General features: G+C 41.0%; 1 protein-coding gene across 4 annotated transcripts in view; it reads right to left on the reverse strand.

Annotated features, from left to right (window-relative positions):
- Positions 1 to 12,582: 12,582 nt before the first annotated feature.
- opa1 (OPA1 mitochondrial dynamin like GTPase) overlaps positions 12,583 to 25,042 on the reverse strand; it is a 33,414-nt gene continuing 20,954 nt past the window's right edge. For all 4 annotated transcript variants that reach the window (XM_026323403.1, XM_026323401.1, XM_026323402.1 and 1 more), the window contains 2 exons: positions 14,733 to 14,806; positions 12,583 to 14,572 (listed from right to left, as the gene is read on the reverse strand). In XM_026323403.1, the coding sequence (XP_026179188.1) occupies positions 14,742 to 14,806 (65 nt within the window). In that variant the 3' untranslated portion in view covers positions 12,583 to 14,572; positions 14,733 to 14,741. The remainder of the gene's footprint in view (positions 14,573 to 14,732; positions 14,807 to 25,042) is intronic.

Below are 25,042 nucleotides of genomic sequence, written 5' to 3' on the forward strand. Positions count from 1 at the left end.
GCATGCTCCCACATCACTTCATCTCCCTGCACACCTCATTGATCAGTATTAGGTTTGGTGAAAATGTGAGTGTGTGATCTTTGATGAAATTAGTGTGACAGATGGCTGTAATAGAATTAGCACGTGGGGGTCATTTGTAAGGGCAGCCTTAAGACATCAGCAGCTCTATGAGTGGAGGTGAATCAGGAGTCTGGCAATGTCTTTTTATCAGCTGCTAAGTGAGTCCTGAGTCAACAATTAAAGGTTGCCTGGCATGTGTGTGTGTGTGTGTGTGTGTGTGTGTGTGTGTGTGTGTGTGTGTGTGGTGGGATGAGCTAACCTAGACAGTATGTCGGACTCCTGAAATCGCTGTCCTGTTCCATTTGAAGACTGTCAAATCCTTTTTATCTCCACCAACAGATATTTTGCATGGTCAATCACTTGTCTGCTACCTGGAAACACTGAAACTCAGAAGGAGCAAAGAAACTGAGGAAAGTAAACAAAAGGAGACACAGACTTTATATTAGTCTTTATTTACGTTGTCATAAAAATCCTTTTCTGCTTTTTTAAAGCAAACTTTTAAGCTTTTTTTTTTATAAGTTTGGGTCCAATAGCCTATCACAGGGCTAATTTCTGGGTCCCAAATGAAGGGCTGAAGGAAAGGAAAAGGGATTTAAATCTTTAAATTGATGTTTTATGATTGGTAAGCAGAATTGTAATATATTTATTTTGGTATTTCACATTCTTATTTATCGGCTGATGCACATGTCCAGAGCCGTGTCATTCACTGGTCACATCAGATGTTTTCCATGACTGGGTGCTCACCATGCAGAGCGGGTCAGAATGAAGGAGGGTATCGATGGCATTTGAAAGGCAACAGAGCACTGTGGCCAGTCTGACCCTGTCCTGCCCCGGCCTTTCAGCATCGGGACTTTCAGATGCAGCAGGACAATACCGATTGGTCTCTGGCCTCCTACTGGCCTCTGAGCTGATTAGGAACTGGAACTGCCACAGAGAGACAGAGCGTTGGCCTGACACCACCCACATCCAATAACAACTCCCTCAGAGGGCCTTGGTAGGGGCCGACTGAGGCCAAGGTCAGCAGCCAGGTTGACCTCTGATCTCCCGCCATGTTTAGACACATTCACACACAATGTGAGGCCCAGCACAGCCAATTAGAATATGGAGGGAATAAAAAAGGGCAGGAGGGCGTCGGACTGTTGCAGGAGGTTTGGTTGTGTGTGCGTATATGTGCATATATACTGTTGGCATGGCGACCTGGTCAGTGACTGCCAGACCACCGGACCTTCCTTGAAACACCCTCTCCTCCCCCAGATGTGCAGCTCTTGTCCTAGGTCTCTTTGTTGGTGGCCAGGAGGGAGGAATTACACCAGGGATGATCCCGTATTACTGGCCCTGCCAGCCTTTCAGGTTGGGCTTAGTTTTGTTGGCTGGCTCTGGTTTTATCCTCTTCCCAATGTTGCCACCAACAACGAGGTGATCCCTTTGATGTCCTCATACACTGACCACCAGATTGCAACCAACATTTTGTTTAAAAATTAAAGGGCTTGGGTCTTAGCTCCAGTGAAAACTACTGAAGTAAGCGTGGGATTAACTGGGACGGTCATTCTGGAAACCTGTGTCAAAGTCACTGATTTGCATTTTTTCTGCACTGCAGATCTGTGATTTATATGAAAGAAATATTGCTAACAAAATTGTATTGCATCATAATTTGTAATTAATACCGTATCACACAAACAAAATAGTTACATGGTGTAATGTCTTTATCAGACCTTTTCAGGCTTCTTGGGCTCAATGTTGGCTTCATTATGACTATATGTCCTACACTGATGATCAGTGTTGAAATACTATATTAGTTCTGTCACTCTGATCCTTTCTTTACCCCTGTGGGAATTGATCAAGTTTAAATATTTAATTTCTATGATTTATTTGCCCTATTTTGCTATCAGGTTACTCCACATGCATCAGTTCTTTCTACCTTGGTTCTTTCTTTCCTTCTCTCCTCCCATCCTCCCTAATTTTCTCTTTCCACCTTCATCTTTTCAGCTATCCCAGTTCTCAGGGGTTTTTTTTCTTCCAACCCTCTCTTTTGCATTAGGTAATCTACAATAACAATATCTGTTTAAAAACTCCAATGCATTCTCTGTGTCCCACTATTAACCAGTGACACCTTTAATGCTAAAACAGTTTAAGGAGCTAAACCAGCTGAGTTGTTCTTCATCTCTGCAGCACCCCCTGCACCCTGCAGCTGTCCTGTCCATTTGGACTATATTAACCTGTGACCCACAACTAACCCCTTACCTTGCAGCTGTGTGTGTTTATGTATGTATGTGTGTGTGCGTGTGTGTGTGATGTGTAGGGGCAGTGTAGTGAGACGCCTTTTGTATAACCAGTGATCCATACCTCTTTTACTGTTCAGTTCAGTGTACACAGCCACAGGGTTTGTCTGTCTGTGCGTGTGTGTCATGGTGGAGCAGGAATGGCCGGGGGTCTCGCTCTGACGCCCCTGTGTGTACTCATTCACCACAGAGGTCGTGTGTCAGGGGTCAAAGGGTCTGTGGGGGGATGAGGAGGAGGTAGTTGGTGATGGCAAGAGGGGAAGAGGGGGTGGGGTTGGTGCACATGCCCTAAGGTAGGTAGACTATCTTAATTGGCCTCTAGAGGCTTTAGGGAGTGTGTGTGTGTTGTTGGTGTGTGTGTGTCTGTATGTGAAGATAAGGCACATGTATCTTCATGGATTTGATATGAGAGGATGATGATGATTTTTGTGTGTCTGTGTATCTGAATTTCTCCCATGGGGCATGAATAAAGCATCTGTCTATCTATCTATCTATAAGATCAGCAGAGGAGGACTACAGGTGAACATCTGATGCAGTAGTCTCACGGAAAAGGGAGGAGAAGGAGAAACAAAAGGGAGATTGGTTTGTTTTTATGACATCATTTTAAAGGTTTGTTTTATTTTAAGGAATGTATAATATGTCAGGCATCTTTAACTGCTCCCACTTTTAATTGCCTCATTTGGTTGCCCTTTTAACTGTTCCATTGTATTACATATATTGAGCATATATTGATTTTTGGTTCAGTGGCTGGAAGAGCTCCTCAACTTACATTCTCTTGGAATATGTATTATTCTGTGTGTTGGTGTTATTATTACATGTGGCTTGTTATTTGTCATTACATAGGGATCAAAGAAATGTCTATTCTATGAATATTTGCAGTTATCTCAACTTACCAAATTTTTAAAAAAGCCACTCAATAAAAATTGAGAGAAAATAGAATTATCATATTTTCTATAGAGGTATAAGGAGGAAAAACAATTTAATGAAACTGATGTTAAAACTACATTTTCTGTGTTTTCCAAAGAGAAAATAGTTATATTTGTCCTGAGAAAACACAGCAGTGATTTCCTGATAAAATCAAACAAAAATAACTAATCAGCGTTTATGTATAGAACCATGGGATTCATTGACAATGTGTATCAGTGGGTCATGAAGCTGTAGCTGGAAAAGCTAATTCCAAAACCCTGAGTATGTGTAGTTATTGAAATCCTTAAATCCTTACAGAGCACTGCAAGCTGCTGGACTGTGCTTCAGGGTGTGTGAGATAAAAGTAAATGTACACATTTGTTATATTTTCTGTTTAAGAGAGCCTGTGTTTGTGTGTGCGTGCAGGCTGCTTTGGTCCTGTTTGCTCAGGGACAGTCAGTCTTGTGCCCTGTGACCACATTATCCACCTATTAAAGTGCTGCCATTATTTACCTTCCTCCTCTTTAAGGGACGGGACGTGTCTGGCTGATAAAGGGCTGCAGAGTGTCTGTTTCACTCCAGGCTGGAGAGCTGCGGACGACTACAGTCACTGAGTGTTGGCAGAGCAAACATTCCTGAGCACCCAGTATCACTCACACACACACACGCACACACACGCACACACACACGCGCGCATACTGCAGAGGAGGACACACACTTTCAGCTGTGCAAAAATTTCACAAAACAACTCAAGCACTCAAACATACACACATGCACACACAGTACTGATGTACATCATGGAAACTGAAAATACTGTATAACAATGTTTTTGCACTTACATACACATTTTAGATCAGCAGTCATACTTTTGTCAGTTTGATTGTGTTGTCTTAACTGTGCAAAAGTGTTACTGGACAGTGTGGATTGAGACAGTCAAAGTTATTGCACTCTGTGTACACTTGAAGTCAGTTGCACTAAAAGAACTTAATCTAAAATAAGAGTTAAACAGTTTCTAGTTGAACTGGTCCTGAAATGTGAATTTCAGTTCAATTCAACAATTAGAACCTGATTAGAAATTGAATAAAGTTAGAAGTTCTGACAGTCAAACATCAGGGAGACACATGAACACTTTTAAAATTATAGTGTAAAGCCCATAAATGAGCCTTGTTTACTTCAAAACATACATACATATACATTTTTGATGTAAAAGTCCATAAGATAAACCTAAAAATCCAGTTTTAAAGTTACTTCTGGTTTTTGCACATCCTTCAGTTCCCACACACAAAGCAAACTGATAAAACCTTATAACTGTGACACACACCCACAATATAAATCAAGCACTTATGAGACCAGTAGCAATATACAGTCACACACACAACTCACACACACTCACGCCCTGGGCCTGCTGTTGTTAGTGTCCGATGGTGGCAAAACTGTTATCTGGCAACAGCCGAGCACTGGGCAGCAGAGAAAGCCCAACTGGCTGACTGACAGCCTGAGTGTTTGCTGGTCCAGAGAGGAGGCGTGTGGAGGCTGCAGGAGGTCGAGAGGTCAGCAGGGCGAAGCTGTGGCCTTTCAGCCCAGACATGAGTGACCAGCAGGTGAACAAACAGAGAGGCTGCAGCAGTGGAGAAGCACAGCGATCACATGTTATAATGCCACAGAGATTGATTTCACTTTAAGAGCTTTGTTTAGTTTTAAAAAATGCACGAGTGAACAGAAGCCAAAAAAGCTTACATTTAAAAAAAAAAAACAGCTATAGTACATGACAAAAAATTTATATCAGTTAATGCCCAGAGCTGCACTATGAAGAAGCATTTTTGTTTCAGTATTCCTTCATTTTCAATTCATATCGATGTTAAATATCGATATCAATAAATCAGAAAACGTTTTCTTATTAACATGCATTATGTTCATTTTCACAAACGTCACCTTGTTAAGGCTGTTCTTTATTCAGCTCAACATCTTCTTTAATCTCTTCTAATCTTATTATCAACACTTTTGTGCGTGCATGCAAATATTGTGCAAAAATTCCTGACAACACTCTACATGTATCATGGCAATTCTCGTCTTAATCTGACATGATGTCAGGCAGGCTGAAACTGAAGTGTTCTGGGAAAACAGTGAACAACTGAATGTAACATAAGCCTGTTTTACTGTTTAACTCCCGGAACACATGTAGAACAGGCCTGTTTGAAAATGCAAATCTAATTAAAAGTATAAGCAGATCAGCATTTCCTGAAAAGAGACAAAAGCTCACCAACTTGATCACTTTACCAAACGCTGTTGTCATTGCTGCTCTGCTTCAACATGTGACGCTGCTACAGAGCCTCACCTCAAACATTCACACTCAGCCTTACTGCATGTTTACTTTTGGTTTTAGTGCCTGCTAAGATACTATTGATGGCCAGTCAAGTAATGTCACCAGACCGTTTTTGGTCTGGTTTCACTGTGGCTCTTAGACTATGAAAGCTGGTCCTCAGCGCCCCCCCCCCCCATCCTGTAACAAGTGCAGCCCCTCCCTGTCAGCATAGCTCTGCAAGACAGATCAGCCTGACTGACGTAAGTAGTGTGGACAGATACAATTTCAGCCTGGCAACTTGGCCAAGATCTGGCTGTCGTTCTCTGTGTTTACCTAAAGGCTAAGGCAGCTAAACCCAGACCTCACCTGCTGGCCTCACGGGTTGCTATGAATGCTCCCATAATCCCACTAAGTCCATGCAAACGCAGAGCCGCTTCTTGTGCTAAAAGTTCAGTCCCTCCCTCTCTCTAAGACCTCCACTCGATTAAGAAACAGTTTGTGACACCATCAGTTTATCCATGGCAACTTTGAATATCTCCATTCTGCGCAGGAAAATTCCCACCCGCACACACAGCCCTTTTTCTTCCTTCATCTGCTGTTTCAGCATTTTACCACTTTGCCCACCATCCTGGGGTGGCAGGCAGTAAACATGATTTTTATCAGACATGCCTACAAAAGTGCATGTTTTAGGACCTTGTTTTAACTAAGTTGGTGTGAACAGCAGAAAAATGACAGCTGATGACATGAGTGAATGTTGTCACATTTGCTTATTGTTTTGATATTACTGCTCCAGTATGTGAGGGATTGCACACGATTGGAATGTTATCAGCTTATTCAATAGCTTCTTTAGGCTTATCAGACCATAGTTATGGCTATGTAGGCCCCTACTTACCTGCTGTAAGGTTCAGTAGGTTACCATCTCAAAGGTCTTCACCCATCTGCTGTTGGATGCAGACTCTGGTTGCCTCCAGTAGGTGGAGAAGGGCCCAACTGACCTCTCTACAGTACTGCGCAGAAGCTTTACCCAATTTACGTTTTATATTATTATCACAGAACACCATCAGGTGTCTGTTTGATCATAGATTCATAGTGCAGGACAACAAGCATGTAAAGTTCATGAATAAGTATTTTCAGAGGCAAGAAGAACCAGGAGTCCTGCAGCAGATGATTTTACCCCCATAGAGCCCTTATCTCAGCAGTTTGGAGTCAGCAGAGGTTGGGAAGTAACGAAGTACAAATACTTCGTTAGTGTACTTACTTAAGTAGATTTTTCAGGTGTCTGTACTTCACTTGAGTATTTATTTTTCTGATTACTTTTTACTTTTACTCCCTACATCCATCCATCCATCCATCCATTTTCTATACCCGCTTTTCCTGGCTCAGGGTCACGGGGATCTGCTGGAGCCTATCCCAGCTCTCTCTCGGGTGGAAGGCAGGGGTACACCCTGGACAGGTCACCAGTCCATCACAGGGCCACATATAGACACACAGAGACAGACAACCTCACACACTCACACTCACTCCTACGGGCAATTTTAGAGTCACCAATCAACCTAACATGCATGTTTTTGGACTGCGGGAGGAAACCGGAGTACCCGGAGTAAACCCACGCAAGCACAGGGAGAACATGCAAACTCCAGATACCTTCTTGCTGTGAGGCAACAGTGCTAACCACTCAGCCACCATGCTGCCTTTACTCCCTACATTTAAACACAAATATCTGTACTTTCTACTCCTTACATTATCAAAACAGGCTCGTTGCTCTTTCAATCTCGATGTAAAAGACGTAACTAACTAGAGAGGGAAATCAAGTGAGTGAACAGGTTATGACAGAGAGAAAACTTGCAGTGTGACATGGAGGAAGAAAGGGATCCAGGGAGTACTGCCAAGTCCGATGATGATGCAGTAGATTCGGAAAAGCAGGACATTCCCCATCCATGGCAGGCTTTAAAAGAACTCCAAGAATGATTCATGGTGAATACGGTGTGTTTTGTTCCCTGTACCAGCCCTGTGCACGTTGTTAATAAAAGAATTTTCTTTTTTTTTAGGTTGGAACTTTTTTAGTTTTGTGGAGTTATCAAAAGATGTTTATGTATCATTGATAGCAAAAGTGGTAAATTTTCATACATACACAATGTACACAGTACATTTCAGACCCTGTTCTTTCTTACTTTTACTTGAGTAAAGGAGTTGAGTCAGTACTTCTACTTTTAAGCACAGATACCTGCTGTACTTCTACTTAAGTATAGAAAGTGCGTACTTTTGCCACCTCTGGGAATCAGTGTGGTGAAACTGTGCAGATAAACCTAAAGAACTGATTAGAAATCTAAAGAATACTGATTAGATTTAGGTCTGGTTCTCTTTACTGCACTTTGTATGGTTAGTTGGTAAATGACACAGCTATTCATGAAATTTTTATTAAAAGCATCCTCAAGAGCAGGTATATTGTGTCATGAGTGCCCGATCCCATCAGATGACAGAAGCAGGGCCAGGTTTGGTTAGTACTTGGACGGGAGACTGCTTTGGAAGACCAGGGGTCACTAGGTTGCACAAGCCAGTGAGGTCTTAGTGTCGGTCCCAAGCCCAAGTAAATGAGAGGGTTGTGTCAGGGAGGGCATCTGGCATAAAACTTGTGCCAAATCAAACACAGGGATCAATTGATTTGCTGTGGCGACCCCTAACGGGATCCATAGAATGACTTCATCATCACATGGCACAAGATGTCATAAATGAATCAGGCCATTGTTGAAGGAAACTGCATTAATAAATATGATTGATCTACAGTATGTGTTGCTTACTATCCTCAGTTGATTTGACTGTTCATTCTATTGAACAAGCATTATCCAATACATCTGTCCCATACACAGTACTGTGCAAAAGTTTTAGGTACTAAAAATACACAGGGGATGCTTTTAATATATATATATATATAAAAATATATAAAATATAATATATATATATATATATATTATATTTTATATATTTTTATATTTTTATTTTTTTATATATATATATATATATATATATATTTTATATATATATATATATATATATATATCCTCCTGAGAACCAAGGAAAATAAGTGTCTTCCAATTTCTTGTTTTTTGTAATTTCCTATCTATTTTTGGTTAAAAAAAACATGTTACAATTTAGACTTTTTTAAATTTATTTTTATTTTTAATTTTATAGCATGTCCACTGTAGTGGACCATAGGACCATTTGGATGTGAACAAACTGTCCACTACAAAGGACACAAGTCAGTGGGCTGGGTCTCAGGAGGTTATATAATATATATATATATATATATATTAAAAGCATCCCCTGTGTATTTTTAGTACCTAAAACTTTTGCACAGTACTGTGTATGGGACAGATGTATTGGATAATGCTTGTTCAATAGAATGAACAGTCAAATCAACTGAGGATAGTAAGCAACACATACTGTAGATCAATCATATTTATTAATGCAGTTTCCTTCAACAATGGCCTGATTCATTTATGACATCTTGTGCCATGTGATGATGAAGTCATTCTATGGATTCTTTCAGAGTGGACATCACATAAGAACTGTGAGAACAGGCAGTCATTTTGCACCCTGCCACCCCTGTGGGAGCCACACACACACATATACAGATACAGGACCACCACAGGATTCACACGGTCGAGCCTCCTTCAGTTTCTAAAATTTAAGCGTTAAGCACTGCCGTAATTTATAGCTCACACAGAATAAGAACAGATCTCTCTGTATGTGTGTGTGTTGGGGGTATCACAAGGAAGGTCATTGACCTCTGTGACTTGGCAAAAATCCCCATGGGCCTAATTCAGCATCGGAATGGACCCCACAGCGCAGTGGGAAGATGCCTCCAACAAAATGAACACAAAGGCCAATTGTGACACTATTCTCTGCAGGGCAGAAAGCAGCAGGCCTCAGGGACAGTAGAAGGTTTTGTTGGCTGAAATGAAGTAGGAAGCCTGTTGCTTCAACAAGCCTCTGATAAGATCCATCAGCAGTGCCTCAGCAGTGGCAGCTTGACTCCCAGGGTGCAAAGTGTTAGATTTACATCCACTGTGTTTATCTGCACTTGTTGATTGAAGTGCTGATAATTGACTCTCATTGGCCAAATCATTGTCTTTTTTGTTGTCTCTTCAAATATTAAACAAATTTAGTCATACAGAGTGAGTCAAACAGTCTCTTGTGTATTTGTAATATTGTCTTTTCAAATGTTATACAACGACACTTAAGGCCAACTTTCTTACAGCGTACTGTCAATATTTTTCATGGTCAGTGTCATCCAGGAGTTGAGTGCTCTCTGTTTTCCTGTGGAGTATACCAAAACGTACTGGTGCATCACAGAGGCTTACCCACAGCTTACTAAAGATCAAAAACTTAACTACTATTTAACCATTTGTCAGAAATCTGAACATATGATTTTAGTAGCTGGTGATATTTCTTTTCAGGGTAGTGACTATCTGAAATACGTAGGGTTACTGTTCAGGAATCAAAATATAAAATGTTATTTTTGTTACATACATTAAAATTTCCCTCTCTAATCTTGAAAAAGTCAATACTTTTATCAATACTAAAGTCAGGAAGAACATTATTCTAGATAGATTATTTACCAACCAAACACTTAAAATTCACCCAAATCAAATTAAAAATTACATTTTGATCCAAATCCTCCTCAGTGCACAAAATACCTTACAGAACAGCACACATTACATCTCTCATGTGAAACAATCAGACAGTTGAGAATTTTGTGTTCACATAGGAAACAATTGTTCAGAGTAAGAAAATAAAAAGAAGGAAAAGTAAGACATAAGACAAAAAGATTTTCAGGGCCTTTAATTAGTAATGTCTTGCAATATTAATAACAATGTGGAGTCCCCTAGTAAGAAAACAGTGCAAAGGCTAAATTAAAAGATTTGTTTCTATTCCAATGTCTTTACTATATAAGAACAAATCAACACCTTTGTATGAGTGGTTAGCTTTATGATCAATCTGTAAAGTAAACCCTTAAACCATTACAGCTTTGGTCAGTGTCCACCTGAGGATGCTGTTTTTAAGTTAGGTTTTCAGTCAGGGTCTCATCATTTGACAGCTGTGTGCGTTAATCTCTGTTTCACAACCTCCACCAACAACTCGATAACAGAAGGGACAGAAAGACGAGAACAAAGCCAGCATTGCCAACAAGAAGGCAAACAAATGCTAACACTACTACTGCTGCCGAAAAACGCCCATCCCCACAATTTATTGCCCTTTTTTTTTTTTTTAAGAGTTTTAAAAAGTTTTCATCATCGACTGACCCGCCACACCCCCAAGCCAAAAGACCCAGAATGTGTTTGTGTGACGAGGTGGGGGATTTAAAAAAAATGAAGCAAAAAGATCAGGCCTTTCTTTTTCTTCAGAAAGACTAGAAACGAAGCTTTGTGCGCATCCTCTGCCGTGGCACATTTGACAGGTCTGGCCGGGCTGCCTTTTGTGTCACCAGCATAATGGGGATTGAGTGAAAACACAAACTGAACCACTGTGGCGTTGTGGTGCTGGCTATTAGTCAACGTGACGGCCTTTGCAGATGCTAATGGTGTATAGTGTGTCCCGGCCAGACCCAGAACATGGCTATCTGATAGCACAAAGGCTTCTGCTGGAGGTTGACTTTTCCCCTTTTCTTTTCACGGCTGCTACAAAGTCATTAGGCCTTTTCACTCCTTTTCCCTCATTTTTCAGAAAACAGGGGAATATAATAGCTGCCCAGAAAAACAGCAAGTTGACGTGAGGCGGTTATCATCGTGTAAAGCCTCAGGTGATGGTAGTGAGGACGAGCAATCTCTCTCTCCCCACTGTGCTGCCCTTCGAGCGATGTGGAGTTGTAGTGAGGCTCTTGTGAAAGAAGAGAGGATACCCAGGAGTGGAAGACCTCTGGACCCTGACTTATTAATCAGTCAGGCTCTCAGCTGCCTGCCTGCCTGCCTGCCTCTCCCTAGCTGCTGCCTCAGGCTACAGTATGTCTTCAGTCTGCTCTGGGATGAGATAACAGCCTGCAGAGTTAAATACTCAGAGGGTTTGCCCAGACCTAGAGCACACAGGTCACTGCACTCACCAAGTAGCTGTAGGATAACAGCAAACTATTTAATGGAAATAACAATACATACAAAACAAGTCTCCAAGGATGAGAGTAAAAGGATGCATCAAAAGTGATTCCCTATAGTTTGTCAGTAAAGATTTTTTTCCTTTTAATTCTCAAAAAGTATCAGGTAAATGGAAATTTAGTCTGTGTAAAGCATCTCTAAACAAAACAGCAGTGTAAAAGTGCTATACTATAACTGTATTTGCACACTGAATGTTATATTTTTATGCTAATTAAATAACGTACAATACATAGTTTACCCAACAACATATAAAACAGCTACAACTAGCTCCATCTCAAAAAATAACGTTACATTCACATTCATTATTATTCAGCTGTGAATACCTTTGATATTTTAAGTGCACTTAACTAATAATTCTTATTAATTTTCATTCACATTACAATATGAAACCTGTGACAGTGTTTTTACAGCGTTTGTGCTACATCTACAGAAAACGTCCCATGGCACTGGGGTCTGCAGCCACACTGGCAGCTCTGTGATGCTGTTCTTTGAGCTAAACACTAATGTGTTCACAGTAATAACACTAACATGTTGATGTTCAGCATCTTAACCTAGCACGCTAAAAGGAGTGCTTAGTTTGGTCATAAGATAAAAGTATTGGTCTGATTACAAAAGAAAATGGCCTGATGATGGTGCAACACAATAGGTTATTACATTATCTTAGAAAAGTGAACATTTGTGTATCAAAATCCATCGAGTAGTTCCGTCCGGACCAAAATAGAGCACTGCCCAAAAAAAAAAAAAAAAAAAAAAAAAAAGACAGCCATGCCCGGAGTCACTGCATTAGCATGGCTGAAAAGAGATTTCTGATATTCAGCTATATGACAATGCACCTAAAAGCAGAGGACCTCAAACCTGCCAACGGGGTAAAACTGACCGACCTGACGCATCATGAAAAAAAAATCATTTTTATTTGTCAATTTTATTTTCACCTTTTCAATTGAACACAACTTAAATAAATAAAGCACATCTGATGGGGTACACCATGCAAACATTACTTTCTACAAGATAAAACATTTTTTTTCAACCATCTCGCCCATTTTGTTACACGAGGGAATTACTCAACATACACGTGCTGTACATGATAGTAGCTCCATGACTTCCTCTTAACTTTACCTGTACAGAATACACTGCATATTATGTATGTACCCATATACATAGATGAATGAAAGAGTAGGGTTGACAGTCCCTTGCCCCCATTTCTAGTTCAAATACATGACCATTATTTAAGCTAGGTAGAGTGAGGGGATGTTTAGTAGGGGGATGGAAACAGTCAGCATGGTCCAAATGGTGGCGGTGAAAAGAGAGTGGTGTTATTAGAGGTAAGAGGGTAGTTAAAGATGAGTCCAAGGAAGAAATAGAAGATTGGATAACATCTAGCCCTGAACAGTGGCTGGGAGAATAAGCTGTGGTTTGTGAATTTTAAAAAACAAACAAACAAACAAAAAAAAAAAACAACACATTTTTGGTAAAAAACAAAAAGTGATCTAGCTAGTTTGTTTGGTTTTGGGATGTTTAATTTCATCCCTGAAGCAACTAGAGATATAGCATCTTAATGCCATATCAGTCACAGCCAGGAGAGAAGAAGAGTGGTTACAAGTAGCCACTGTACTGTGTACATGTACATCAGTGCCCTGCTAAATTAATTTACAGTACAGAAACAGGTCAAGCCCATATAATCCCATGTAACTGTACAAAGTGATCAAGAAAGACTGGATACTAGACAGATAAAGACAAAAAGACCAGGTCCAGAGTAGAATTGTTGAGTCTAACAACTGACATATAACATAATAGCTTTATGAAATGTGCCTTTAAATTGGTTGGAGATGTGTTTTTATGCTGTTATTATGACAAGACGGCGAAGCATTTTTAAGGTTTTAAACTGACAATTATTGTGTAATGTCTTAAACCTTAGAAAGAGATACAATGTTTCTCTATTGACTGTGCCCTGTCATTTTGTGGGAACCTGTATTATCTGTCAGTTGTAACATGAGGAGAGTTTACAGTAGATAAAATGTTAAGGTACAATGATGGAACATTGCAAACAGTCTTACAGAGAAAATAAAGAAAGAAAAGTTAGAGGCATTAGCTGGGCATTGTGTGCATTTGGCAGAAAAACAAAACTTTAGATCAAAAAAAGAAAATCGACAAATAATATTCTTTCCATCACTGTTAGAGCTAACTGCTTCCAGAGGAAACTTCATATTGAACAATGAAGTTACTTTCTATTCTTACAGATTTAAGACTGGAACGTTTCGCTGGAACTAAACTCTGTTTTATTTAGGGTTGCATGTACTGTAAACGGAGAACACAGTGACAGTTTGGAGAGATAACTTAAGTGCTCTGGATCCTAAGTGCAACTAAATTTATTTTGAACATCAGAGGCAAATTCTGTGTCCAACAGCTGGGCCGCCAATCAAGAGTGCCAGTGCTAGTGGTGTGTGTCCGTAAACAGATCAGACAATATACACAGACGTAGAATCTTGTTAACATACACACCAACAGACTGAAAGGGAAAATATGAAATCAGAAAATGGGAAGAAATACATCTACACAATCCTCCTTTACTGAAAACGGGTGGTCAGATGTCTAACAACGCTGTGCAAGCTTCTCAGTTGTCTCCTGATTTGACTGTGTTTGGATTTCTGCCCCCTCTTGACCTGGGTCAGCTTTAGCTTGGGAAAAACAACAAAAATTAAAAAGAAAGCTTGAAAACTGTTTTCAACAGCGAATGGGGGAACAGGAAGTTAAAGGGTAGGAATTAAAATCAGATGAGTGGTCGGACTGGACCAGAGGATGATGAGGGTCATTTACAGATTTTGTTGTTTTTTGTTCAGTGCATTTTTATCCTGTAATCCAAAAGTGTATTTTCTATAGTTCTGTAAAGAAGACAAATAGGGGAAAAACAAATCAGATACAGCTTGTATGCAATAACCATTGAGTCAGAATTTAAGTGTCATTTAGAAATTCTATTAATATGTGAACATTATGTCATGTTGGTGCGTCATTAGGGCACATGGTAAAATTTATTATAAATACCTGGTTCTCTCATTTCTCCTTGTGAAGAGCTTCTATAAAGGCTTCAAGTTTCTCCTGGATCTCACGGACTTTCTCTGCAGAAAAACACAAAGAAGGTTAGTTTTTAAAAAATACATAAAAAAAACAAAAAAAACCCAAACAAACAAACAAAAAAAACACACACACATTTTTAAAACTATATCAGTTAATTAGTCACTCCCCAGGATATTGATTGTCCCTGATGTTGAAAATTCAACAATATGTTAAATAAAAGAAACAAGAAGAATGAACTATTTAAAATTTTTTGATTTGGTAATTGTTTTTGTCTTCTACAATAGTAAACTGTCTAGATCTGAATATCCATTTGTGTGTGTGTGTGTGTGTGTGTGTGTGTGTGTGTGTAAGAACCTGGTTATACATCTTTAATATACTGGTTCTTTAAACAAGAAAACAGAAAAATAATTTCCAGTTTTTCCAGGGTACAAATTCCCTCACATATTTCACCAAAACACCAGATGGTCCCCTCTGACAGCGACAGCCAAACCTCAAGGTAGACCTCAGTCACAAATCTGTGCTCCTTTTTCCAGTTAGCACAGACCACATCAAAGCTCTCACTCTCCTCTTTTCAAGGTGTGTACCTCCCGGGCACAGGGCTAATGGACAGAAGGAGATACCATAACAACAACATTTCACATGAAAGGAGGGGAATCTACTGGAAAAACAGTCAGCCACTTCTTTTCATGATTACACTCCTATTGTCCAGAGACGGTATAAGACGAGCAATCCTTGCCCCCAATATGTACTGTCACACGAGATGAGAGAGCCACCTAAAGCAGTCTTAATCGCTGATTAAACAGTGGCTGAAGGAAGTCTGAGGGCCAACGCAGAGAGAAAGAAGCCGTGGCTTGCAATGCCAGCTGCACATCCAGGCCTGGCTGGCTCTTCAGCTTCCCTGTCACCCTCTCTAATCTGTCTGGATCTCCCCCAAGCACAAACTCAAACACCGACTCTGAAGAACAAACTAGCACTTCTCTATCTTGATCAATCAGCCACACGGGATCCTTAGGCGACCTATTGTCATTTGTTTTCCTAGAAGTAAGTCCAGTGAAAACATAGCGTTAAAAAGACTTGTCCAGAGAGTGATTTCAGGGAGATAAATCATTGTGGTTTGGATCACAGAGTACTAGTGGCATCAGTTTCGCCATAAAGGTGATAACCGTGTGTGTGCTTTTCAGTGAAACTAAATATCGTTCCAAGGGGCTTATGTGCAGCCCCTTTGAAGGGAGCATGGCTGCTGTGGTATCCTTTTCCTGCTGGATGAAAAGTAAATGAATGCTAGGAGAGATGCAGGCACACCCCCACACATGTCCTGTAACACTAGCACAGCTGAGGAGTGACACACAGACCTAACCAGGTAGGTAGAACAGAAAAAAACGGACTGTTAGCCAGAAGAGCTTAAACACACACACGCACACACACACACACACACACCAATGTCTTGAAAACCAGCAGGAGCTGTACAGTCATGCCACCTCCACCTCTTTTCACCTTCCTACACACTCACTGCTGGCAGGTGGTAAAAAAGTCCCCAGCCTTTGATACTCTGTTAACACACACAGACAAAATGGCAGGGCGTTAGGGGGAGATTACAACACCTAATGGAAGCATTAAGGGGCCCCGCCGGTGGCACGCTGACAAGTCAGTGCAGCAGGTGTGGAGCTGAATGAAACATAACCCTGCGGTTCGCCATTCCAACAGGCAGCTCACCGCAGGGCAACTGACTGAGTTCAGCCTTGTGGGTTGTGAGCCCTGACCACAGGACAACATAACTCAATCTGATCCAATCAGAGCAGGATTTTCAACATCTGTCTGACTCGAAGAATAAGAGATGTGTGGTATGGTGCGGGGTGTGGCACTTTGGCTAGCAGAGGAAAGGGGAGCAGTGACTGTCAGATCAACAAAACATGGGAAATCCCCAGGCTCCAGCTTCAAAGGCTCTGACTGGGTTTAGATGTTGCTAATGGTAAAGTGCTCTATGGAGCTCCAGAGTGTGCGATGATGACCATTTAACAGGGGTCAAACATAACGGATATGGATCCTGCCAACTGTTGAAAAAAGATGCCTGGGAGCAGAAGTGGTGCACATTAGATGGCTTGTGATAAGGGAAGACACTGGTCTGGCAGGGAAAGCTTCCAAAAAAATAAAAAATAAAAAAATACTCCACAATATTGATTGCTGGTGGAGTCTACTTCAGCCCCAAACAGCTGATTGCCAACCAGCCTTTTAGTTTCTTTCTTTCAACTTATATAGAATGTAATATTGTTACATACTGCAATGTGATGGTAAATTGAAGAGGTGTTTGGAAGAATATCAGTGAAAAAAATCAAGGGACTTTCTCAAGCAAGCATTGGTAGTACCTTAACCCCACCTCATGTGTCACAACGTGGTTAAAATGTTTAGGTTTATTTGTGTTGGATATCTGGACATTAAAGACCCACCATTTTATTTTGGAGATAGGCTGAAATAAACGAAAAGATTGAGGCACATCAACTGTCCCTTTACACAGGGATGCTTAATGACTTTAAAAAGAGTCCTTATCAGCTTTCAGCAGTCCAGGGGGCCACAGGTGAATGGGCATGACATCTTGCCGAAAAGCCAATATTGTGTATATAAAACCTGTGAGAAACAGATATTTATTTCCCCCAGCACCATCTGTTTGCCACCAGAAGACAGCAGCAAAAGGAATAAAAGGCCACAACAAGGCTTTCTTTTCACATTCCTGTGGAAATGCAAAAAAAAAAAAAAAACTGGACAGAGTCACCATTCCTTCTTCCTTACGGAGCAGAGGGAGTAACGATCTAAAACTCCATTTAGGCTCCTGTTTACCTAAGAGATGAGCCCCAAAACACAGTCATTCAACTGTTCACCCCTTTATCTGGTCATGAATATTCCCATAATCCTCTGGCCTCTATCCCAGAGGCCCCTTCTTTAAGATGTTGGGTGCTGTGTGGTTCACCAAGGGTGGAGGGACTCTCGCCCATTCAGAGAATGTGAGGGGAGCCTTTTCCCCCCAATCCCCTCTTTCAAAGCCTTCTCTCGGCTGATCTCCACATGAAATGATCTCTCATTCACTCTCACTCTGCAGAGTCCCCAAAGCCTGCTACAGCTGAAGCGCTGGCAGAAGGAGGGCTGAGCCAGAAAGCCTCTAATTGACCTGTAATTAGACTGTGAAACTGCAGGGCCCTGCTGGACAAGCAGCCACCACAGTGAAGAGGCAGAACTGAGGAGTGAGACAGATGAGAGAGAGGCCTGTAACTTACTGTGAGATAGAAAAAACACTAATCCTCTTGCAATGGGGAAAGGCCACTCTTCTTCACTGGAAGTGAAAGGGAGGGAACCGTAAAGAAAGAAAAAAAAAAAAAAAAAATCTGCCTGTTATGGAGGAGTGACAACAGAAAGATTTCAGTGGATCAAGTTTGGTGCCAAGGTTGAGGCTACTTTAAGATGCTGCTCTGAAATTTTCTACTGACAAGAGAGCAGTAGTTCACAGCATGGTCACCAGAGAGAGAGTGGAGTGCAGGGTTTGGTTCCTGTCCCAACCTGTCATCCTTCATGAAAAAGTTATTTCTTTAAAATTGCTGACTGTCAAGGTCACAGTGTAGGTGGGGACATTGACTGTTTAAATACTCTGCCGTTTCCTTCTTTGAAAGATGATCTCTTAATGTAACCAACAGAGAAGCCTTTTTCCACTGCATGCTGCTTGATTTGTCACTAAATCTGGATTGTCGTGCTGTATGAACTGGACCAAGGGAGACACGAACGCAGGGAGAACAGTGATGATGCCGCTCAAAACGTGACAGAGCAATGAATCAGACTTCATACTTAAGGCTCTTATCTGGAAAACAGATGTCTGGCAGGGAAAAGGCCAATCTGGGGAAAGACGCAGGTAGGCCTGAACAGGTTAATGATTAAGGTCAGGCAGAGGGAAGACCAAACAAAAACAGCATAACACAGGAAGATCCTTTGATAGAGCCAGGTGAGGACTGTTGTGTGGCTGTGTGGAACAGGTTTTATTGACAAGCATTGCTTGTGTCTTTGAAGGGCCAGCCATTAAAGGTTTTAGTGCAGCGGAGCTGTAAAGATGAGACTAGTGGTGACAAAATTTGGGCAATGTGGATTTAGCTCCGTCGTGTGTTCGCAACCCGGCCTTTCTGTGTGGAGTTTGTATGTTCTCCCCGTACTTGCGTGGGTTTACTCCGGGTACTCCAGTTTCCTCCCACAGTCCAAAAACATGTATGTCAGGTTGATTGGTGACTCTAAATTGCCCATAGGAGTGAGTGTGAGTGCGTGTGGTTATTTGTCTCTATGTGGCCCAGTGATGGACTGGTGACCTGTCCAGGGCGTACCTGCCTTCCACCCGAAAGAGAGCTGGGATAGGCTCCAGCAGATCCCCGTGATCCTGGTTAAGGAATAAGTGGGTATAGAAGATGGATGGATTTAGCTCCAGGACTAATGGGTTTAACTGGGAGAAGAAATAAAGTGGTAATGGTAAATGATGCAACAGTGGAAGAACCCTGACAAACTGGGACTTCTGATCTAAGTTTAGCAGTAAACAGCATAATATTCCTCTGTGATTCTGAAATGAAATGGACAGGTCTGAGACAGTAATTCTACTTATCACTCATAGTGTAAATCACAGAAAGTCAGGGGTCTTAAATTTTTCCAAGATTCACCTTTTGCACTCAAATGGAGCCTATGCTGAGCCTAAGTGGCAATCAATCTTGTGAAGCCTGAGAATGTAAGGTTGACAACTCTGGTTTAAATGAGGTCCTGTCATAATCCCCACAGAAAAACTTCCCTGTGCAGAATCAACCACAGGTGTGTGGAAAAGAAAAGGTATAAATAAAAGGTATAATATACCTTTACAAAAGAAAAAAAAAAACAAAAAAAAAAATTCCAACCAACCATTTCTGACCATTAATTAGACAACAATAAATCAAGGAAGAAGGCTAAAATACCCTGCAAGGACAGCACAACTTGAGAAAATTCCAACCTAAAATTTGAGTGGAATGTGAATGGTTTTCATATTATCTTAACTGGCACCTGATGTCAGAACTTTATGTGTGTACAGTACCTGTGCGTGCATGTGTGAGTGATGGGAGGATCAGTGGGAATGGGTCCCTGGTGCCCTCACTATGCTGGAAATGTGAACAGAAATCCCCCCCCACTCATTGCACATCTTCCTCTCTTTCCTATTTTCCCACACTTGCGCTCCCTCTCCCTGAGGAGAGTGAAATTATCACCACTTCCATCATCCCATCTGATTGGCTGTTGTCTAAAACACACACTTCTTTCTCCTTCTTTCCTTGGTCCAGTGAATTTATTTCCGTAGTTTGTGTCTATTCGGCAGCAGCCACGTAACCTGCAGATGGTCTGTCAGCCAACTTAACCTGACTGTGAGAACTGGCTGTTAATGGTGTTTCAGCAACTTTGCTAACAACAAAAATGTCAATGTCGCTTTGGGGATGATGAACTGCAAAAACCTTGGTGTACAAGAACTCGCAGTATGTGTCAAACACATGTTATTTTACTACTGTATTATGCCTTTTTCAAATTGAGCTACTTTAAAAATGTACTTAAGTGTTTCACCAAAAAAATACCATCACCTAAAGCTGTGTTATCATGTTTGTCAACTCAATACTGGACAGCTCCAAGTCTTTGCAAAAACATCCCTAATTCCTGACATAAGAGGAAGGTGGACATATCAGAGTGAAAGGAGGAAGCAAGAGTTGAAGAGGGAAGAAGGGAGAAGAGATGGATGATGAAAAGTGGAAAGAGACGCAGGTCTTGACTTTGGTAAATTGGGGCAGCTGACTGGTTGGAGCTCTGACGGAAGGAGGATGAAGTAGACAAGCAGAGGTGAAAGAATCTCCCGTGTTTTGCAGCTGTTTAAAATAGAGACGCTGTGCTGCAGACTATAACAGAAAACATACAGAAAAATGGGAACTATGGTAATTGAAGACAGGGAGACATTTGAAGGCAGATGTAGAAGAGTGTAACAACGAAAAGAGATACCACATGTTTAAAATCAGTCATGCTTCCTATGACTTTTGTCTTGTGAGCGTAGAGATGATCGGAGAGACAAAAGATGGTCAGAAACTGAAGAGAGAAGCAAATATAAAAAGAAAAGAAACAAGCAGAGAATTGGTATAGGCACCGAATATTAGACCATATTAATGAAAACATGACCTGTGTGGTTAACTCTGAAACTATACATGGGCAGTATCAATGTCAGCAGGAGATCAGTTATAATGAGGGAAGGAAGCCAAGTATAATAAACAAAACATAATGACAAAAATGTCTTTCATACAGTATTCATTTTTCTCTCCACTAATCTAGCGGGGGACACACAGTACAAACAAACTGTCAGATGAAAAAATGGAGAAAAAAATACTACAGACATTTAAAGATGTTAAGTATGCCTTGCACAGAAAGCAGCTTTCATACAACATTAACAGGCAAAGATCAGAGAAAATACTGGAGGGGCCACCTCAACCATGCCAGTGTTATGACAACTATGGATCTACCACTTGTGTACTTGACGCTCCTAGAGAGAAATTGGATCATTTGGCAACAACTCTGCAGTCTGAAGTTTCCTCCTTTGTGGGAATTTTTTTTTTTTTATTGCAATACTACTAAGCCTCTCCGTTTACACAGCCACACTGCTAAGCCAGCGTCTATTTAACTCAGGGACAATCAAGACTCTGGTCAGGAAGACCAATGCTGGAGCAAAGAAAAAAAAAAGGGTGGTGGAGTGAAGTAATTTGGAATCATAAAGGTCACGCTGAAGTAGGAGTGCATGTACAGACAACACATCCCAAAGAGCAGACAGTCTGCCCACTATCTCACAGCAGAAAACCTCCCCCACATTCCAAAATTCAGCAGACTCTGGCCATCTCTACAATGATGTATGTATATGTTTATTTTGGTTTTCCATCCATAATCAGGTGGCATTTAACACATCACAAATAGACTTTCAGAAGAACACCTATGAACAGTGATTATGAAGATAATGGATTGTGATGTTGAGGTAAAAACTTTTCAAAAATGTGTCTTGACCTTCAGACGCTTGAACACAATCAGGTTTGAACATCTAAATACAACATTAGAGGCTAACTTTCTGTATTCGCTCCATTTGTATGTCAATATACACTGATCATCTATAACATTATGGCCACCTGCCGTGTGTACAGGATATAAAAGTTTAATCTACAGTAGGTAAACCTCGTCATCAGTGAGCCTTGGGAGCCCATGAGCCTGCTGCCGGTTCACTGTTTGTCCTTAAGACAACTTTTGGAAGCTACTAACCACTGCAGACTTGGAACACTCCACAAGACCTGCAGTCTGGGAAGACGCTCAGACCCAGTCATCCAGCCATCACAGAATGGCACTTGTCAAAGTCACTCAAATCCTTATGCTTGGCTGTTTTTCCTGCTTCCAACACATCAACTTCAAGACTATCAGTGGTGATAATGTTATGGCTGATCAGTACAGTGATTAAGAATATTACTGCTTAGGAGGTGCTCAAGCCTAACCAGTGCTTCCTTTGTAAATGAATGCAGGAGCACAATTTGAAAGATTAGGTTGAAAATGAAGTTTTTGTGGTTAATTTCACAGTCAAAAAATAATCTAGCTTTTAGAAGCAAGGTCATTAAAGCAACAGAAGCAAAAATACTTAGACTCATTTAAATCACATAGAAAACATGGACCAGCTGTAAGGTTGTGTAAGAGCTGCTGTGTGTTGATAGTCTCTGCTTCTATCTCTCCCTGAAAGCATGCACATGTGCACCCAGCATCTTAAGACGATACGTCATCCCTTACAGCAGAGAAAAGAGGAGCACTTCTCACTGAGCCCTCACTAATCACTCTGGAGGAGGCTGCTCAGTGGAGGAGGAAGGGAAGGAGATAAAAGGAAACGAAGTGAGCGTGAGGCTGAGAGGGCATTCCGGTGAGCAAGCCCAGACAACCAGAGCTTTATTGTGTTCTGCTTCTAAGCAAGAGAAAGGAAAGAGAGAAAGTGGCTGCATGTGCAAACATGCAAACACTTCACACATTATCATTGTTCTTGAAAGCACCTTCTGTTGACACCTTTAATTCCTTAACCCTTACACAGATTTAACACAAAAGCTGAAATCCATCATCCTCTGTACATTGTCACTGTCATAAATGGTGAACTTATTGTAAAAGGTTATGCGGTGGCCAGGTGTTCATTTAAATCAGGCTTTCCAAAAATGTGCCAGCAACTATGGTGCAATAATAAAAACTGGATTTTGATGTCTGAAAATGGGATGAAATGTCTGTTAAATTAACCACAGAACAATGAGATATACTTGATAAGCTTTAAGACAGATACAGAGATACTATATACCCATCTTAGAAGATACAGATTTCAGCATTGACTAATCACTACTGTTACTAGAATTTAATATTGCGAGTATTGCAGAATATAAATATTTTGGCATTTATTGACTGATTTAAAAAAGCCTGCTTTCACTGCTATTGTGTAAATTCACTGAATAATCCAATTTAAAATAACCTGCCTAAAATCTTATTTAATCCTAAACACAAGTCTAGAAACTCAATAGAAAAAAAAGTTAATCATTTCAGTCAGAATAAAAGTATAACAAAACAGGTCACCCATATATCACACATGCATTAATCATATAATTACACACACACACGCACGCACGCACACCCACACACACACCATCATGAGTTTTCACATAGGGGGAAAGCATTGTCAGTATCGTCACAACTTTAGTAAACCCAATATGAGTCTGTGTGTGTATATATGTGTCAGCGCATGCGGGTACATGCAACTGCTCACGTCAGTGCACTCAATCAATCTGACAAGGCTGACAAACAGCCGCCGAGATAGGAGTGACATCCATAAAGCAACTACTGCCTTTCATGAACTGTAACAGAGGAAGAGGAGGAGTGCAGAAAGAAACACAGCACAATAACCACTGTGCGATTTACACAACATTTTACCAATACTGCAAGCAACACAAGGTTGTGGGTAACTGGTAGAGACAGAAATAAGGACTATGCATGGTGGCAGAAAAGATAAAATGGTTCAAATTCAACACTAGTACTGTGGAAGTACAGAATGTGTTCACTCTGCCATAGAGTTAACATAACCATTAAATCCTGCTGACAGTCTGTATGTTATGATTTAAAAATGATTTCCATTGTAACATAATTTGTATCAAACTAACCTTTTATCAGAAACATTTTATCAGATCTTTGTCCATGAGTATAAAGCTTATCCTAATGCTATTTATGACATTCAACACAAAAGTGATTTTGGAAACAACAGAATCCAAGCATCACAGTACAACACCAACAAAACACAGGGTCCGTGAGGGACAATGAAGCAGCCAAGCGACAGCCTACTGGTCTCCTTAGAGGGCTCGCATATTAGGCTTGGGCTCCAGAGATGACACTGTGCCATATAGCTGGCTGGCACATGCTGACTTACACACACATACAGACACACCCCTTTGTAACGCACATTGTACCCACACATTAACAGTGTTTTTCTGCTCTCATTCACTGACGCACACACCTGACCTCTATTTGTAACCTGAGCAATGCTAGGCCTGTCTGCGAGTAGGGGCAGATAGAGCTTAACAGAAATCTGCCCCTGGGAGTGCATTGCTGCCTTGGTTAAGTGTGTGTCTCCCCCCCCCCCCTTCTCTTATAGGAGAGGTTGTCAGATGAAGGTGGGTTCCCTTCTCTGTTTACCCTTTTATTTTTCTCCCCTCCAGTGTCAAGGGAGAGTAAAAGGGACAAGAACAGATAGGACCGAATCTCACAGAGGTCTTGAAATGATGACAGAGAGGTAGAAAAGAAAGCTAGCTGGATCAAGTAGCCTGTGGTATTAGCCGGCTGACCTGTAAGGTCAGGTCATTGTTTTGGCCTGGGGCAGTCTGACCTGCCAGGCTGAAAAACGAGGGATGATTGCAAAGAGTAAGGTAGCACAGAGTAAGGTAGCTTTACTGACATACATTTCTTGTCATGCCCATAACTGCATGACTAGAAAGAGGTGTTTTGCTCCTATCAAGTATCCTTAACCCCTGATTTGAATAACTACACTAAAAATTAACTGTGGTGAAAGGTGTAAACACAATACGGCAATTGAAAGACCACAGGTGCAAGGCCTGCCAAGAACTGACATGTCTTTTAGTAAAAGTGGGTGATATATTTCCTCTACAAACCAAGTGTATTTTGACTTATCCAATTTCCTGAAAATACAGAATGCCCACAGA

Source organism: Mastacembelus armatus, chromosome 4 (genome assembly GCF_900324485.2).
Source record: "Mastacembelus armatus chromosome 4, fMasArm1.2, whole genome shotgun sequence".
NCBI lineage: Eukaryota > Metazoa > Chordata > Actinopteri > Synbranchiformes > Mastacembelidae > Mastacembelus > Mastacembelus armatus.